The sequence below is a fragment of the Euprymna scolopes genome, chromosome 10, assembly GCF_053919585.1.
Source record: "Euprymna scolopes isolate OS-2025 chromosome 10, ASM5391958v1, whole genome shotgun sequence".
Classification (NCBI taxonomy): Eukaryota; Metazoa; Mollusca; class Cephalopoda; order Sepiida; family Sepiolidae; genus Euprymna; species Euprymna scolopes.
The window spans coordinates 95,687,159-95,707,391 of NC_136491.1; the positions used below are offsets into that span (position 1 = coordinate 95,687,159).

A 20,233-nucleotide genomic window follows, 5' to 3' on the forward strand; every position below is an offset into this window, starting at 1 on the left:
CTGGTGATTATGTAATGATATCCAATGATTGAGCACTGGTGATTATGTAATGATATCCAATGAGTGAGCGCTAATGATTATGTAGTGATATCCAATGAGTGAGCGCTAATGATTATGTAGTGATATCCAATGATTGAGTCCTGATGATTATGTAGTGATATCCAATGATTGAGCACTGATGATTATGTAGTGATATCCAATGATTGGGCGCTGATGATTATGTAGTGATATCCAATGAGTGAGCGCTAATGATTATGTAGTGATATCCAATGATTGAGTCCTGATGATTATGTAATGATATCCAATGATTGAGCACTGATGATTATGTAGTGATATCCAATGATTGGGCGCTGATGATTATGTAGTGATATCCAATGAGTGAGCGCTAATGATTATGTAATGATATTCAATGATTAAGCGCCGATGATTATGCAGTGGTATTCATAGACTGAGCACCGATGATTATATAGTGATATCCAATGATTGAGCACTGATGATTATGCAGTGATATCATGAGAGACTGCTGATGATTATATAGTGATATCCAATGATTGAGGGCATATGATTATGTAGTGATATCATATGAGAGACTGCTGATGATTATGTAGTGATATTCAATGATTAAGCGCCGATGATTATGTAGTGATATTCATAGACTGAGCGCCGATGATTATATAGTGATATCCAATGATTGAGCGCCGATGATTATATAGTGATATCCAATGATTGATCGCTCATGATTATGTAGTGATATCCAATGATTAGGCGGTGATGATTATGTAGTGATATTCAAGGATTGAGCACTGATGATTATGTAGTGATATCCAAGGATTGAGTGCTGATAATTATATAGTGATATCCAATGATTGGGCGCTGATGATTATGCAGTGATATTCAATGATTGAGTACTAATGAGTATGTAGTGATATCCAAGTATTGAGCGCTGATGATTATGTAGTGATATCCAATGATTGGGCGCTTGATCATTATGCAGTGATATCCACCCACTTCTCCATAACTAGATCTAATTACCATGTATATTATAATTCTTATTTACTGGTTTTCTACTCACTATGCATGATTTCTTGCAGTTCTACAAGAAGCTAAAATTAATCTGTTCATATTTTTTGCTCCAAAATTAGTGGTAATTTACATTAAATTAGTAATGATAACAAAAGGAAAACTCTAGATTTTCGTCCCTGGGATAACAAACTCCTTCCCCTCGACCTTTTCATTCAAATTGGCAAAAAGTACAATCTATATATATAAAAGCGAAAATGTGTGTATGTATGTATGTTCGCTTTTTATGTATGTCCGCAAAAAGATTTTTTTCAGCATCTTCTCAAGGCCATCGCTTATTTTTAAAACTTTTATATCACATCGAAATCATAATATCTACGACGTACAAACAAAGGTCGCCTGCCTATTTAATTTGCCCGACTTTGAAACGTTAAATATTCGACATTTTGGGATTGCCGCATTTTTGGGATTGCCGCTTTCGTTTTTCGATATAAAAAAAGCGAAACTCGATTCGAATCCCTGGCTTACGGCCAGTGGTCTCTAGAAAGCGATGTAACGTTTGGTCAATGTCAGCTTACCATCATCATATCAGACGGTTGCTTTCATTTCTAGACGAGACACTCCCCTAATAAACGGGGGAGCTGGTTTTCCCCAAAGTTAGGTAAAAACAAACAAACCGAGTTACTGACCTCATTAAAAACTGCCCTGCAGAAAATATTAACTGCTAAATAGCTACTGCTTACGTCGTCGTCGTCGTCGGCGTAACGCTCGCACAAAATGTTAATTATACGACTTCCATTTGATGTCATTTAGTGCGGGCACTTGTCAATTCTCCTAATTAAATAAATTCAAACTTCTTTCAGTAACTCATTCTTGCTGGCCGAGCGGTTAACGTGTCGTGTTTTTTTTTCACATTTTATTTTCCAACTTCGCCTTAGGGCTTTGGGTTCGATTCTATCTAATTACCAAAACTTTTTTTTACCCCCCTCCCCGCCCGTGTTTCTTTTTGATTTACGAGCACACACACCACGAAACACCCGGGCAACGCCGGGTACCCCCGTTAGTCTCTCATAAATATCGAAAGCTACACATATCCAATGATGAGACTCAATTTAGGAGTTTGTGGATAGTATGGATTATCTTTTTAGTTACCATTGCTCACAGGTCTGCTCTGGCCTTGAGTGGGAGTACCTGTCACTATTTACTTGCTTCCTGTCATAAGAATCACAATCAAATTCGTTATGCAATATCTACTCAAATCCCTGGCCTACATTTTATTCTTGTTCGATATACTGCTTTTTCAATCATGCCGAAAAGATCATGCGCTGTAAAACAAAATCAAACATGGGCAGGAAAACATTTTTTTTTATTATAGAGTCTCTGCTTATCAAGGCCCAGAGGCCACTTGAGGATAAAGATTAATCTATATCTAATCCCTTATCACAGACGGTTACATTTCCAACCCGTTTCCCTGACCGGCAAGAACAATACGCATCACTGTTAGATCTGTTTCTGACCACAGTCCCTGATGATTGCATTACGAATGCCCACAGCCCACTCGGAAATGCTGATAATGTAGTGATAATAGTTGAAATCGCCCTAAACTCTAGAGCCAAAACGGAAGAGCCATTACTCAAAACAACGAGATATTATAAAAAGGCTGACTAGGAAGCCATCAGGGATCTCATCAGAGACGCCCCATGGCAAAATATCTTCTCACTTCCTGCTGAATAGTGTGCACATGAGACCACTGAGTGGTTCAAAACAGAAATTGAAGCACATGTTCCCACGCGGAAGTTTTATAACAAGCCCCACTCTCCCCAATGGTTTTCTTCTACTTGTGCAGCTGCCATCGCGCAAAGGCAGCATACCGCAGATTTAACTGACATAATTCCAGTTCAAACAGATAGAAGTATATAGAAGCTAGAAATAACTGTAAGAAAGAAATAGCAACAGCTAGGAGAGAATTTACTGAAACCACCAAAAAACACATCGAAGCATAGAAATTAGGAACCCATGACTTCTGGAAAATCTACAACAGTGTAGTAAATAATGGGCAATCAACAATTCACCCACTATCCAACAATCATGAGCAATCATCATCAACCGAGAAGGCTAACATGTTTGCCAGTCGGTTCGCCTCCAACTCCACAGTGGACCTGCAAACCACCCCCTCCCTGACTTTTCTTTGCAGACAGACGCCACACTAGAGGATCTAGAAATCACCCCTGGTCAGGTGCATGCCATCATAAAAAATCTTGACACTTCAAAAGCATGTGGACCTGATCTCATCCCGGCTGTGCTATTAAAAAAGTGCTCTGCCGAAGTAGCACCAGTTCTATCGAACTTTACAACAAATGCCTTAAGGAATCTTGCTTTCCTGCCTGCTGGAAAACTGCTTCTATGGTACCAGTTTTCAAGAATTCTGGTGAAAGAACTGACCCAGTAAATTATCACCTCATTAGCTTCCTCCCACTTTTCGCCAAAATATTTGTGTCCATTATTAACCAATTAGTCCATCACCTTACAGATGCTAAACTTCTGACTGACCAACAATACAGATTTAGGCAAGCCCATGCCACAGCAGACATCCTAACTGTAATCTCTGAGCGTATATACCATTCACTTAACAAAGCAGGGGAGGATAGTGCAGTAGCTCTAGATATATCTAAGGCTTTTGACAGGGTATGGCACGAAGGTCTTCTCAGGAAAATCAGATCATACGGTATCACTGGAAGAATCTTTAACATAATTAAATCCATCTTAGATAAGAGAAAAATCCAGGTTGTCCTCGATGGTCGTACACCTAAACAATATGATATAAATGCGGGAGTGCCTCAGGGGTCTTTCCTTGGACCTCTATTATTTCTAATATTCATAAATTACCTCCCTGACAAAATTGTCTGTGAGATGGGTATATATGCTGATCACACCATGCTCTATAACCGACACAGCAGGAAAACAAATGAACACATATCTAGAGAAATGGCAAAAACACTAGAGGATGACCTCTGATCTGTAGTGGAATGGGGACAAAAATGGATGGTCACATTCAATGCTGCTAAGATTAAACTTGTTTCCTTCAATAACTACAAGAAACCTTCTCTACCACTAATAGCAATGGCCAAAGACTCTTTATCTGAAAGCACATCCTTTAAACTCCTCGGCCTAATGTTCACAGGAAACATGAGTTGGAAAAATTACATTGAGAGCATTGCCAGAAATGCTGCGAAAAAGGTAGGTTCTCTCTACCGTGCTAGAAAGCTACTAACGCCCGAAAGCATCCTGTGCCTCTATAAGGCCACCATTCGCCCATGTATGGAGTATTGTTGTCATATTTGGGCTGGCGCATCTGCTACTAGTCTCTCACTCCTAGACCAGGTTCAAAAGAGAGTCGCCAACCTAATAGGTCCTGAACTGTCATCCAAGCTTCAGCCTCTGTTCCATCAATGTAATGTAGCATCCCTCTGCCTGTTCTATAAGTATTTCAATGGTGAATGTTCTGACGAACTGCAAGCACTTGTGCCCCCTCAACGTCAATGCCCCCGACAAACCCAACAAGCAGCAAAATCCAACCCCTTCACAATAGAGATCCCTAGATGTAAGAGAGCCTTCTACCCCAGTAGTTTCTTCCCCAGAACTGTTAGACTTTGGAATTCCCTTCCGGGTCCCTCCTTCCCCAACTGTACTGACATGCAGAAGTTCAAGTGTAACATGAACCGACATCTTGCTGCCCAACTCCCCACATAGTACCCTTGTACCTTATGTCTCCGATAGTAACCCCCTACAGTAGAGTGGCAATGTGCCTTGTTTGGGATGAAATTGCAAAAAAAAAAAAAAAAAAAAGTGAGTGTCGAGAGAGACAACACCTTGGTGATCTGTAATGATGGAAACTGGGTAGGAATTGAACCTGTTACATTGGATTTACATACCTCTCCTTGGTCGCTCTCATCATCTGGTCCTCCAGGCATATTCTTGAGTTTCTTTGATATTTTACTAAAAAAAAAAAAAACAGAAACAATTATTCATCGTTATGGCAAATCGAATCTTAGATAATTACTAGGACAATACCCGTCCCAGGATGGGTAAAATTAGTTTCCCGAACATAAAATTTCATGCCACTTTTATATGCTCAATTGCATATAAAAAAATATGTTATTAGATTTTTTAATGTGAGAAAAAAAAAATATATATATAACTATTTCCACAATCAAACAACACTGCAGCTCACACAAACCATAAATGTTGCAGACCGGAAGTCTTTGACTCAAGTTTCACCCTTGTTTGAGCTCATTAGTAGAGCATATTCGATCTTGGGATTCAAAACCAGAGTCACTTACATGCGAGGTGAATACCCTGCCACCTGAACCACCATGCAATGTGTGGCGTGGTGACTGAGATGGTAGGGTACTCGCCTCACATATAAGTGATCCAGATTTCAAATCCAGAGTTCGGATATGTTCTACCGATGAGCCCAAACGAGGGTGAGTCTAGAATTTCCGTTCTATGGGTTTCATAGTTTGTGTGAGCTGCGGCATTTTTTCCAAATCGAAAATTGGAAAAAATCAGGACTTTTGGTGGTATCAGAATCCGTATGAGAATTGGAAAAATTTTCTGTCTATTTTCCGATGTCAAAAATAATTCCTCTAATTTTTTTTTAATTTGATTTTGTATAAAACAAAATCTCCACTGCTGGTAGTAATAATGAAATAACAAATATTTATTGATTTTAAACGACCAGTAAAACTAAAATCGATAGATCAAACCCCCTCACAAGTGTGTTTTTATGTTTGAGAAAATATATGCACATTTAATATGTGTTTTTACAGTAACTGGTGAAAAAATAACAATGTTAAAGTTAATTAATCAGAATCGGTAATTGTATCGGAATCAGGAATCGAGTATGGAATTGGCAATTGTATTGGAATCGGCAAAAATACTGGAATCGTCCCATCACTAATATATATATATATATATATATATATATATATATATATATATATATATATATATATATATATATATATATATATTTCGCTCACTGGGCTAGCTTGTTGAATGACGTTCTAAAGACATCAGCCTGGTTACTTAATACTTGAATGATTATACGACTTGTTAAGAAGAAATAGGTGCATTTCACAGCCCAACTTCACCACAGTTTGCTTGATATGTGTCAGCTTATAGATTTCTTTGTACGTGACGCGGTGGCTCAGGTGACAGGGTACCCGCGTCACAGACAAGTGACTTAGGTTTCAAATTCAGAGTTCAACTGATGAGACAAAATGAGGATGAAATTTGAATCTTGAACTTCTGGTCTGTGGCTTTCTTGATTTGTGTGATCCGCGACATTAATTGTAGAAATGATTTATAAATATGTTATTTTCATTAATAATGTGTTCCTGCTTTCATTCAACCATTCACGTTTTTATCCGTTTTCAATCTTGATGATATCTTGCATTGAAAATTGAACCTTCAACCTCCAGAAGAGTGCCACTTAGAACTGAATTTTATCTAGTACTTTATTCATTACGCTGTGAGTCCTTGCATATTTTTATATAAGAATAATGATAAAGAAGAAACTGTAGTTGCAAATTACTTAAGATTTCTACCTAGCCATGGCTGATGGAACAAGAGCATGCTACCCCCGTGGATTAAATAAAGGGTTCTGTTCAAAATTCTGTGCAGATTCCCAAGAAAGATTCCCAAGTTTGATAAGATACGCCTAAAGAAGGTCGGCGGTTACATCAGCCGAAACGTTGTGATAATAACACTCAAAATGAGAGTAGTGGTCTGAATAATCGCGAGTTTGGTATCCCAGTTAAAACAAATTAAAAATAACAACCTACTTTCAGTGATTGCAAGAGAAGAGATTGAATGGATGGTTAGGAATGAAATGAATAACGAAAGTAAAATTGATGAAACTAGCTCTGATGAAAGAACTGAGAGAGTGGAAGTGCAGAAGGGAAATGTAAGCGATGATGGGAGGCAGACAACTGAGGAGGAATGGAATCCTATGGTTAGAGGAAGTGATGAGAAGGAGTTTGGAGGATCTAAGGCAGATGAGATCATTGACTCTGAGACAATGGAGTCAGTGAAAGGAGCAGATGTATGGAGAAAGTGAGATTCTTTTTAGAGACGATATCATAGAGATTTCAAGTATGAAGAGTAGTGATAGGCGGAAGGTGAAAAACGAGATAAAAATAATTCAAGGAGTAATTCACAACATCATAAGAAAGAACATATCAATTACGGAATTTAACAGGCTTCTATATGCAACGTCATACATTATTGCGAATCGTCTTGGCTTATTACAGAAGAAAAAGAGAGAAATGAAGGACAGAAAGCCACACTGGCAGAGGTGGCTTGAAGAAAGTATTAAACGGTGGCAGAAAGACATTGGTAGAATCGAAGAAATAAGAAAAAGAGTTAAACTAGGACAGAAAGCTAAGTACGAGCTTGAAAGGAGGTACAGATTGCTGGAAAAGGGAACCATGAGCGTTCTAACAATTCGGAACTTTGTTGTAAAAAGTGTTGCGTTTCAGCAGAACAACCTTTTCCAGAACAATCAGTCTGAGCTGTATAAAGAATTAAATGGTAGTAAACAGGCGGGAAATAACAACACTCCAAATGCAAAAGATGCAAGGAAGTTATGAAGTGGGATTTGGTCTGTCGAAGGCGATATAATAAGAAGGCTAGCTGGTTGGGAGAGGTCAGAGAAAGGCTGTCAGAAATGCAGCAGATGAAGAACGTTGAGATAACCATTGATGACGTTAAGGCTGGCATACGAAGGATGACAAACTGGAAGGCACCTGGCCCAGATGGAGTGATGGACTTCCGGTTTAAACAGTTTCCATGCCTTTATCCACCTATAGCTGCTGCCCTGCAAAGGGTTGTAGAGTCGAGAGATGTCCCTGATTGGCTTTTGAAGGGAAGAACAACACTGATTAGGAAAGATCCTGCAAAAGGAACAGATGCCAATAATTATAGACCAATTACATGTCTGTCATTAATGTGGAAACTGTTGACTGGAATATTTGCGAAGAAAATTTATGAACATCTTGAGAGTAATGGTGTTTTTCCTGATGAACAAAAGGGGTGCTGGAAAGACTCGAGAGGTACCAAAGAGCAACTATTAATTGATAAAGCATTAATGCAGGATGTGAAGAAGAAGAAGAAGAAGAAGAAGAAGAAGAAGAAGAAGAAGAAGAAGAAGAAGAAGAAGAAGAAGAGGAATCTAAGCGTGGCATGGATCAATTACAGAAAGGCTTATGACATGGCTCCTCATTCATGCATACGTGAAACACTATTGATGATGAAGGTTGCTGAGAATGTGGTAGGGCTTTTGGAGACAAGTATGGCTCAATGGAAAACGGTGCTGACAGCAAACAGAGAGGAGATGGGGCAGGTTGGCATTAAACGTGGAATATTTTAAGGAGATCTGTTATTGCCACTTCTTTTTGTAATGATAATGATGCCACTGAGCATCCTCTTGAAGCGAGAAAAACTGGGGTGCTCAACCATCTACAGTTTAGGGATGATTTGAAAATATTCGGGAGAAATGAAAAGAAAATGGAGACACTGGTAGAACTTGTGGGGACATACTCAGAAGACATTGGGATGGAGTTTGGGATTAGTAAATGTGCGATTCTGGTGATGAAAAGAGGAGTAAAGATTCATTCCAATGGGATAGTGCTGTCAAATGGAGAAATCATGAAAGAAATAGAAGATACAGGATATAAATATTTGGGAGTGCTAGAAGGTGTAGGCATCATGAACAGAGAAATGAAGGAGAAAGTCAGGAAGGAGTATCTTAAAAGAGTGAAACTAATTGCAAAGTCGAAACTGTATGGAGGAAACCAAGCAATTGGAACACAATCGTCCGGATTTGGTAGGCATTGACAAAGTCTCAAAAAACTGGCAGATTATAGACTTTTCAGTACCCTGGGACAGGAATGTGAGAGAGAAGGAGCATGAAAAGTGGAGCAATTATGCTCCATTGGCCTTGGAGATAAGGCATATACACGGGGTTAAAACACAAATAATCCCGGTCGTAGTTTGTACACTAGGAGTAATATCAAGTCGTCTGGAAGGACAATTGAAAAACTACAAATCCCCGATGTTTTAGGTGGCCTTCAGACCACTGCAATTATAGGCACCACCAACATCCTTAGGAAAACCCTTGATTTTTGAAGCTAGTGGTTTGAAACCGGGATTAAGGGAAATCTTCTGGAAATTAATCCCATCCCTTTCCAGAGTTGATAAACGAAATCAGAATAATTATTATTATTGTTGTTGTTTTTGTTGTTGTTTGCTGTACGGTCTACTTTACTTGTATCTATCTGAGGTTGTTGAACGTTTCTTTATTCATTTTGTCTATTTGCCTGATTGTTTTTTTTTTTTGTTTGTTTATTCCTCATGTAATACATGAAAAACAAAGAAAAAAACCCCAAAAAACAAAGATAAGCTTATCTTTGTTTTTTGGGGGTTTTTTTCGGGGGGGGGGGGGCTATTTATTTAATGGCATCTTCAGGTTATTGCATTGTTTGTTTGGCTGTGCAAATAACAGTCTTCGTGCGTTTCTATTGTTTCCTTTTAACATTTATTCATTTATTTTGTTTGAAAGACAAATATTACTTTTGCTGGAAAGTATAAAAAAAAGAATGTTCGTTTACAATTACTTTTGAAAGGTCACTGCCATACAAACGTGACTGTGTGAAAAGGTCAATTTACTTGTCATAATCAGTTTGATATATTAAAATATAGTAGTTTTGACAAAGTCAATTTTATGTTATTTGAATTATTCGGACTACTATTCTCATCTTGAGTGTTTTTTTTTTACTTGGGGGGGACACCGTTTATTAAGGCCCGAAATCAACTCGAGGATAAGGGTTAATGAATGTAAGGTGGTAGTGAAGTAATCCTTAATGATATAAATTGGGTGGAATTTGATTATTTACTTCAGATTTGAAGGCTACCATGTTGTATTCAACCGGGAAGCATGCCAGCGAAACAGTGTGCCAAAGGCAGGCAGTTCTGGGAAAGAAACTCTGGTTATGGAATCTGCATCTATATTTAGTCATAGGTAGAGAGGGGGGAAATCATATATAGTGATTTTAGCTAGTTGAGTGTTTTTTGTGAAAGTTTGGCAAGCAGGGACCATAGATTGGAGTTCAGACGAACACTTGCGATGAAAATAGCGATAGAGCAAAGGTGTTATTTGCACAGCGTTTCTGCCAATGTTACCTCCGACCTTCTTCAGGTGTATCTTGTCAAATTTAATTTTTTTTTATCCAACTCGGGAATCTGCATTCAATCCACAGACATAATATGCTCTCATTCCATCGGACATGACCAGATAGAAGTCTTAAGTAATTCACAATTGTATTCTTAGTATCGCCTACACTGAGACTCGAAGCTTCAACTTCTAAAAGCATGAACCATGTCGTAATAGATAAAGTACTAAGTTAGATTTAGTTCAAAGTGACACTCTTTTGGATTTCTTTCCAAGAACTTTCCATCTATGGAACACATTACCATGGCACTGTTTCCCTACAAGATTTGCAATGTGGTGGATGAATATCTCTTTTGTTTTCTACAACCTTCACGTTGATACCCTTTCTCTACTCTATCGTTATTTCTTATCGAGAGATGCTCGACTGAGCTTCAGTATTTGTATTACTCTTTGTACAACATTCACAGTACAAAATTGTCTTTCTTCTACAATAGAAAATGAATTTCGTTTCTCTTTCCATGTGCCTTGCATCAGGTGGAATTTCCATGGACAGAGTTTCTTTCTAAGGACTTTCCACCCGTGAAACATGTTGCCACGGGACTGGTTCCCAGCTGATTAGAAATTGGTCTTCATATCCAATGTCAGCATATTCTTGTCATGGCCCACCTGAATGTACCTATTTACTATGCCTCCCCACGGGACAGAGTTAGACACCAGGGTCGCTTTTTAACGTGGAGAAAAGGTACAAAAATAAAAATTGTCTCAGTCGTGAAGGATTTCTCCTCCACTGAAAGAGAACAAGAAATAGAAGCGCAGCATCTGAAGAACAGATACTACACTTTGATCTTGTTTATATATTTTATTGAGAAAGAAAAAATTGAACATAAAAAACGTACAAAAAATTCAATTCAACAAAATTAGGCACAAGGCCCTACAAGAAATTGGGAGGGGGAGGGTACAGGGTCTTTTTGACTATGTAACAGATGAGACTTTGAAGTCTTACTCTTGACTGGCAACATTTACCGAAATACCTCAATCACTCTGTGGATCCTAATCTAACTAATAACCCCAGCGTTCAATGTAAAATTTAACTATGTACAATTTGTATATTCATTTCTGTATGTTGTGTGTGCATTCTTTTTTTTTTTTTTTTTTTTGTGTGTGTGTGTGTGTGTGTATGTGTGAGAAAATAAAGTTCGATTTCATTAGAAAGAGTTCTTGAATTAATTGGCATAAAATGTTCGTGGAGTGGGAAAAAACTAATGAAAATGTTCATTTAAAAAAAAAAAAAAAAAAAAAAAAACTACTAATGTGTTGTTAGTAAGACCCCCCTGTACTATTCTATGTGGCTAGATCCCCCACTGTTTTCCGTGGAACCGAAAACAAGCAGAGCATCCCTAATGGGGTTTGGGGAAGTCGCCTTAATGGAGGTGGGAGAAAATAAAGCAACGGATGGAGGGGGTAGGAAGGTGACCTCTGAGTAGGGGGATGACCGGGGGCATCAGAAAATAAAGATGAGGAGCAGGGGGGTTGGGCAGACTCAGAGGTTCTCTAATACCAAAAAATAAAATCAGGAACAGGATCTCATTTGTACCACCAGTCAAGAGTTACTTTACTGAACTTATAATGCTAACCTAGGCGGGATGGGTTCCGTAGGACCCAGCACCGCCCATGCCATGCCTAAGGAGGGAACATGTATTGAAACTTGGCTCCTCAACGGATGCACAAACTAGTGCTGTGCACCCACCTCTTGTCAAATTCCACTCTAGGCAACCTCTTCCAATCGCATCTGATCTTTACTTTAAGCAAATGTTTAAAGTAAACGATCAGATCCCGATCAGGAACAGATGTCCCTTCGCGGACCAACTTGAGGCGCGTGATCCAAATGGTCATGCGCGCTACTGCTAGGATCGCCAGGAAAACCAAACTTTCCTCCTTGGGGAACGGCGGCTCCATGTTGTACACAAAAGTTCCTACGTCGAGATCGAGCGGACACTCGGCATCGATGCGAGCTGTTACCCCCTCGACGTACTTTAATAGGGGCTGTATCCGGCTGCAACTAAAAAACGCGTACTCGATTGTTTCGGGCTCGCGTTCGTAACACATCGGACAGAAGCGCCTGGTATGTTCTTTATACCGGAAAAGTTCGTCGAAGAGGGGCAGCGCATTTCGGACCAGTCGCCAAGTCAGGGAGAATTCCGAGTTATTCAGAACCTGCCGTCCCGGCGCCCAACACCATTGAGAACGGACAACCTCCATCGACCATCCCATCCGCCTACAAAGTGGATCCTTCGCGGTTCCCTCCACTAAATCCCGATACAGTTTCTTCCTTGGCTGATCGAGGACATTGGTCCCCGGCAAAGCTCTAAAAGCGGTCCGGCATTCGGAGAAGAACTTGGACTCCCCCTTCGGTCTACGACGACCTTCTACCGAAGGGTTGGGTTTGAGATTGGGAAACGAGTTCTCAACCACAGGGACCCAAGGAGCGTCTCCTTCAAGCGAACGACCCAGGAAAGCCAATCTCTCGGCGTTTCTATGACACAAGAGACTGGGCTGACCCAGGCCTCCCTCGCTCAGACTTTGAACACAGACCTCTCTGCAGACATAATGATTACCCTCGTTCCACAAAAGTGAATCGAGGCGCCCTTGTAAGCGGGTTAGTCGTTCTGCAGGGAGAGGAAGTACAGACAAACGGTAAAGGATGAGCGGAAAGACGTATGTAGCACACGCCTCCGCCCGACCCTTCAAGGACAATTTCCTTCCAATCCAAGTCTTTACTGACGATTTGACCTTAGACTGTACTTCCGACCAATTCTTTTCCAGCTGAAGTCCCGGTCCAAACCAGACACCAAGAATGCGGACCGGTCCATCGGTCCAGCTGAAAATACCTGGAAGCGAGTTTACCCCGGTCCAGGCCCCCAACCGCAGGCCAACAGACTTGCTACGGTTGAAGATGGCCCCTGTTACTTCTTCGTATCGAGCGAGCGCCTCGACCACCGCTTGAACGTCCGTGAGGCAAGACACGAACACGATGATGTCATCGGCGAACGCGGAAACCCTGGCTCGTGTGCCTCCAGGGAGAGCTATTCCGCGCAGGACTGGTGTAGCCGCCTCGTCCCTTAACTTGCGAAGGAGGGGTTCCAACGCCAGGACATACAACAGAGGCGACAGCGGACAACCCTCTCGCACCGATCGAGAGACAGCGAATGACTCCGACAGCTTACCGTTGATCTGCACCACTACCGTCGGCCTGTCATACAGAACAAAGATCCACTTGCGGAAGTCCGGATTAAATCCGGCGGCCTCTAGCACAGATCCTAGGAACCGATGGTCGACCCTATCGAATGCCTTGGACTGATCCAAACTGATCAGCGCGGCTTCGGCGTCGTCTTCTGTCCCCTCTATGATCGAGCGTATCAAGTGCAAATTGTCTTGAATCGATCTCCCCTTCACAGCATAAGTCTGGTCCGGTTCGATCAAGTCAGTGATGACAACCTGCAAGCGATTCGCAAGAATCTTTGCCAAAATCTTTAACTCTGTGTTTAGCAGAGTCAAGGGCCTAAAATCATCAAAGTTTTCCCTCCCACCATGCCGTTGACCTTTCCTCAGCAATGTGATCACATCCTTGGTCACCTGTCCAGGGATGGAACCCTGGGCAAACCAATGGTTGAACATATCCTTCAGAATAGGGACCAACATGGGCGACAGCCTCAAGTAAAACTCGTAGGGTAAACCATCAAGCCCCGGGGATTTGTTATAGCCGACCTGCTTCAACGCAGTAATGACCTCATGTTCAGTAATAAGACCATCACAGCTAGCCGCCCGAGCCGCCGTGAGGCGGGGCGAGTCAGCCAAATAGCTGCCAAACTCATCAACCCTGAGTCCGGGTAGTTGGGTGAAGCGCACCGATAGATGCTCCCGAAACCCCTCGCAGATCTCCCGAGTCGATACTAAAGCGTGTCCTTCCAGGTTATGTACTTTACGAATGTACCCATCCGAACCGCGCCTTAAAGCAGCCTTACGCTCAACAGCGTCAACATTCACAGCCTCGTTAGAAACTTTCTTTAACCTAGCCCTAACTACTTGACCTTCATACCGCTCGCTAGCCAAGCGGTTGAGATCTTGTTTAGCTAGTGCTAACTCTAGGGGGTCCCCCCCTCCACCGCCCGGGTCAGCTTATCCTCTAAACGCTTCTTTGCCTTAGCCTTATCTATCGCAAGGCGTTGGCTATACTGGACAGAGAAGCGCCTAATTTTGGCCTTGAGACTAACCCACCACTTACTCCCTGTAACCGCCCCCACTAAAGCCCGCTGAATTAGCTCAGTGACCTTCAACCGGTAGTCCTCCAGCTCCAACAAGGTGCTGTTGAACTTCCAGTATCCGGCCAGTTTAGGCCTAGCACTTAAGTTCAAACGGGCCATAACAAGTTTATGGTCCGAGTGTCCTAGCAAGTGGAACGTGGGGCAAGATAGGAAGTCTACATCGCCTCTTCTAACTAACATCCGATCCAAGTAAGTGCTTGGATGGGAAGGCACTACAGGATGCCACGTCCACATCTCCCGCCCCGGATGATCCAGACGAAATCTGTCGACGAGATCGCACGAGGCCATCAGGTCAGACAGACTGCTGTCACACCACGCCGACCCGCTAGTCCCCCCGACCTTATCTATTTTGGGATCAAGGATTGCATTCCAATCCCCCATTAAAACTAACCGTTCCGGATCCACTAAGAAGCCCTCCAACCGTCGACAAAAGGTTGCCCTCTTTACAGCAGCATTAGGAGCATAAACAGCAACAATCCGAAAAACACTACAATTAACAGCAACATCAACAACAAGCGCCCGCCCGTCCTCGCCTGCGTGAACAACATTCACCGACGCTGACAGGGTGCGACTCACTAGCAAGGAGATTCCACGACTATAGGTATTGCCATATGCTGAGTAGACATCGTAATCGTTTACCAGCACCTGACAATCCCCGTCACAAACAAAGTGGGTCTCCTGGATAGCGGCAATATCTACCTTGAGGGACACCAAGTCTCTCACAACGCGCGAGGCCTTGCTTCGACACCTGATGCCCCTCACATTCAATGTAGCCAAGTTCAAAGACATGATCACTTACCTCAAGCACTGTCACAGACGGGTCTGAAATCCTTGGCAGTGAGGACATGGCAGGCCTGGCCAAGGCTGCCGGTAAGTAAATCCGATGAAGGTGATCCATCTTTGGCCACGCCCCCCCCACGTCCAGGGGAAAGGTTAGCTTAAGTGCCCTGTATAGCGATGGGTGTACATACATGGGGATTCTACCCTCACATTTAAAGAAAATGTTGGTCAGCGAAGGATGGTCCCTATCCACCAGCTGCTGGGCTGGGATCGCATTCTTCGCTGCCTTAATCATTGCCCACATTCCTTCAGTCCTAGCGTCCTTGTTGACCCTAACGAAAGTGGTCAACAAGGGAGCGTCCTTGAATTTAGTGGGGTCTGTTACTAGGTCTCCACCGACTTTTTCAAAGTTTTTTAGTTTATTGTACCGGACCTTCTGTTGTCCTTTAAGGTCCGGAGCCGGTTGGAGAGGGTCTGTTTCACAAATCCTGCTTCCTGGCAGGAAGGGGAGCTTTTTGGTCCGTTCAGTGCGGACTTTGGGAGTGGGGGAGGGGACCTCTTTTGGTTGATGGGGAGGCTGGGCGCTTGGGGAGGGGGTAGCCTGCTCGTTTTCTTCTTTTTGGCTCCTGTCACGGGATGAGGGGCGGGAAGAGTTTCTTGGGGCCTTTATAGGAGAGGGGGAAGGTTGTTCAGGTTGCTGGGGTGTTGGGATCACAGGGGGCTCATCCTGTGTTGTTGTTGCGAGGGAGTCCTTCTCAGTCTCAGTGGGGGTAGGAGGGTTTGCGCGTGTCTTGCGGCTTTTCCTCCTCCTGGCCCTCCTGATCTCTGTTGCGCTCAGGGCCATAGAGACTGTTGTTGTCTCTTCCTCTGCCTCTGACACGGCCTCCTCCTCAGATTCTGGTAGTTTCCTCTTGTTTGAGGAGGAGGGTGTCTTTGATCTTGACCAAAAGGCCAAGGAAGAATATTGAAGAATGGCCCACCTGAATGTAATCAAACACAGTTCGTTGATTAATTATAATACTCCGATAATGTTCACCTGTCGACTGGCATTTATTCGCATTTCAATACATCTTATTCTCGAGTAGTTCTTGACCTTGATAAGCAGTGATCTAAAAAAATCATTGATTGATTCACCAATCAAAGAAAAGCTGGAATTGAACCGAGATTCTCTCCTACCACAGATTGTGTGACACATGGTCATAATTTTGATTTGCTTACCAATTAAATGTGAACCGCAGCATCTTTTCTAACTCCTCACATCAAATGACTTCATGTCTTGCCCGGAGCGATTTCCATTTTTAAAAAAAAGTTGCTTTAAATATTAAACTGAGACTTTACCTTTCTATTCTACATTTTTACTTTTTTGAATTTTATGCACATCATTTTTACTTTTTTGAATTTTATGCACATCATTTTTACTTTTTTTAATTTTATGTACATCATTTGCAAACTTTCAATTTCGACAAATTACTATATTGCATACTAATTAAACATGTTTATTGTTATTGACATTTTTTTTTTATTAAGACTTTTCTACCGAAAGGAAAATCGAGGAAAAAAATGTCTAAAAGCTGATATTTTTTTTCCTGTCTAAATTTTCCATAACTGCTGAAAGATCAAAGGTCGTATCTCATCAGCAGAATGTCAGCATAATTAACCTTTTTTTTTTTTTCTTCTTCAGACATGAAAAAGAATTCTAATTTAAAAATGCTTTCTTAATTCTAAAGTTTGTGCTGTTTAGGACAATTTATTTGATGTAAATTTTTACTGAATAAACTATAACATTTCTAATTTAAATTTAAACATTTCAAGAAATCAAGTTAACCACATAAAAATTGTAATATTAATTCGGCTATGTACCACAAAGTTCTTATTATACACTAATAACACAAAGTTCTTATTATACACTAATAACACAAAGTTCTTATTATACACTAATAACACAAAGTTCTTATTATACACTAATAACACAAAGTTCTTATTATACACTAATAACACAAAGTTCTTATTATACACTAATAACACAAAGTTCTTATTATACACTAATAACACAAAGTTCTTATTATACACTAATAACACAAAGTTCTTATTATACACTAATAACACAAAGTTCTTATTATACACTAATAACACAAGCCGCGCATGCATGATCCCCCTCTTATGCTGCATGTGAGATGATGCCACAAAAAATAGTGAAGAAATGATAAATGTGAGAAGCGTGAAGGACCAACGTTGCCTTCACATTTTCGCCAAGTTTCAGAAAAATCTAATCGATGAAGCAAAAGTTATGAGGTAAAAAGTGTCATTTTTTTTTTTTTTTTTTTTGAAATTTTGGGGCATTTGTGACTCCTTTTGAGCTCCTGGGAACGCCAAATCCCAGTGAAAACGGACAAACGATACAGTTTCATGCCTTAAGACATGTATATTTTAATTCAGCACCATGGAAAACTATTTATGATTTATATCTCTATGGGTTATGTGAAAAATTACAGCTCTGAACTAACTGTGGTTTTAGATTTAAAAATGTTTGAACTGAGTCAGGTGTAAAGTGGAGTCTGTTGAGTGTTGCAAAGTGATCCAGTTTTTACATTTGAAAGAACACACACAAGAGAAGACTTTTGAAGAAATGAAAGAAGCGTAGGCTTATGATGCCCGATCATATGACCATGTAAAATGCTGGCATTGTGAATTCAAACATGACCAAAAATCTGTGGAAACAGCTTCCAAATCTAGTTGTCTCCTTCAAACATTGATGAGGCATCTGTCAATCAAGTTGAGGCTGCCATTTTGGAAGATCTACGAGTGACTATTCACCAAATGGCCCAAGAAGTCAAAACTAGCATGTGGTCTTTGGAAACTATCATTCATAACCATTTTCATAGGCATAAGGGATTTGCCAGATGGATTTCCAGGTTGCTGACAACTTTCCAAAAGCAAGAACGTTTCAAGTGCTCGAGGATGAATTTGGAGATGAGCCGAAATGAGACCCCCTACTCTCCTGACGTTGCACTCTATGACTTTCACGTTTTCCCAGCCATAAAATTGTTTTTGAAAAGAAAGAATTTCCCAGATGATGCATCCTTGATTTCCAAAATCATATCATAGTTGAAGGACCGACTTAGGGTGTTCTATAAAAACGGTCTCCAGAGCTTCATTAAACGATGGGAGATACGATGGGAGTAGCTCTTATGTAGAGAAAGACAAATAACTGTGCCAAGTTTCGTTGGTCTACTGCTATGAAAAGTGGATCAGGGGCATTACTTATTGAATACCCTTTGTATACCATGCATCTCTCTCTACCCTGGCCCTGAAAACATACGTCTTTCTTAATATATAGGGATATTAATGATATTAATGTTTATTCTCTATTTGTATACCATATCATAGCATCATCCTACATGTCTCATATCCTCTCCACCCTGTATTACATTTGTCTTCGAAAGACTGTTTATCTATAATATAAATCTCACCTGTGTGTTTAAATGTATGTATGCATGTATGCGTAAAACTTTCGGCAGAGACCATGGATTTTCACAAGATCGATATCATTTTGAAGCTCGACGTCTCGGACGACAAATATCGAAATATTCGCCAAAAACATTAATACCTTCACCCTCAACTGGGCAGTTTTCTACAAGGAGGAGTCGATTTTTTGCGAGCCATTTTTTGCAAGTCATCGTATCGGTTAGATTGACTTTGCCTACTTTTAACGTTCCGAACTTCTGGTCGCGTCATGGAGTAGCGGTAAGATATATGATTTTCTTTCACTTTCTTTTCTGCCTTCACATCATGCGTTCAAGCCTGCCTGCCTACTACCACTTTTTTTTTTTTTTTTTTGCTCAACACACACCTCCAAACACCCGGGTAACGCCGGACAAACAGACTAATCTGAGAATAAATATCAGGCCATCCATTGCAAAAGTTTTTTGCCGGTTTGTAAAAGGGACATTTTAAAGTATTGTAATTTATTTCATGCATATTTTTATTACTTAAATATATCAGCAGGATTTACAACATTTTCTTTCAGATGATCAAAGCATCGTGAATATTTTTCTGTAATATTCTCATCTGTGTTGACCTGAAAACAACCTTCTTTAGTTAACAAAAAAGGGGCTATCTTTCATCATAATAATGCTTGTCATCACACAGCACTACTGACCAAAGATCTCCTGGGATAATTTGGTTGGGGAATCTTGCCCCATCCTGCATATTCTCCTGACCTAGCTCCATCAGATTATCACTTATTTCGAGGATTTCAAAACCAGTCAGATGGCCTTAGATCAACATCACGATAGGAGATCGAAACTGAGTTAGATTCATATTTCTCACAAAAACTTAAAGAATTTTACAATGGAGACATTTACAAGCTCGTTGACAGTTTTTCATTTTTAAGATGAAAATTTTAAATATGCAAAAGATTTTGCACCGACTTGATATTTTAATTACATTTTCACCCCAAACAAGGCACATTGCCACATTGGTGTAGGGGGCTACTATCAGGGGCATAAGCTACTGGGGTACTATGTAGGGAGTTGGGCAGTAAGATGTCGGTTCACGTTACACTTAAACTTCTGCATGTCAGTACAGTTGGGGAAGCAGGGAGCTGGAATGGAATTCCAAAGTTTGGCGGTTCTAGGGAAGAAACTACTGGAGTAGAAAGCTCTCTTACATCTAGGGATCTCTACTGTGTAGGGTTGGGATTTAGATGCTTGTCAAGTTTGTCAAGGGTATTTACGTTGTAGGAGCACAAGTGCTTGCAGTTCGTCAGAGCATTCACCATTAATATATGTATATATATATATATATATATATATTATACTAGCAGGGAGACTCGATGGTATCCGGGATTGAATAAGAATAAAAAAATGTTCTACTTTCG

The 20,233-nt window shown here is 40.8% G+C and overlaps 1 protein-coding gene across 5 annotated transcripts in view; it reads right to left on the reverse strand.

Moving 5' to 3' along the window:
- The window catches only part of LOC145286152 (uncharacterized), a 484,368-nt gene that overhangs the window by 13,553 nt on the left and 450,582 nt on the right, over nucleotides 1–20,233 (reverse strand). For all 5 annotated transcript variants that reach the window (XM_080134898.1, XM_080134897.1, XM_080134896.1 and 2 more), the window contains one exon: nucleotides 4,953–5,016. In XM_080134898.1, the coding sequence (XP_079991024.1) occupies nucleotides 4,953–5,016 (64 nt within the window). The remainder of the gene's footprint in view (nucleotides 1–4,952; nucleotides 5,017–20,233) is intronic.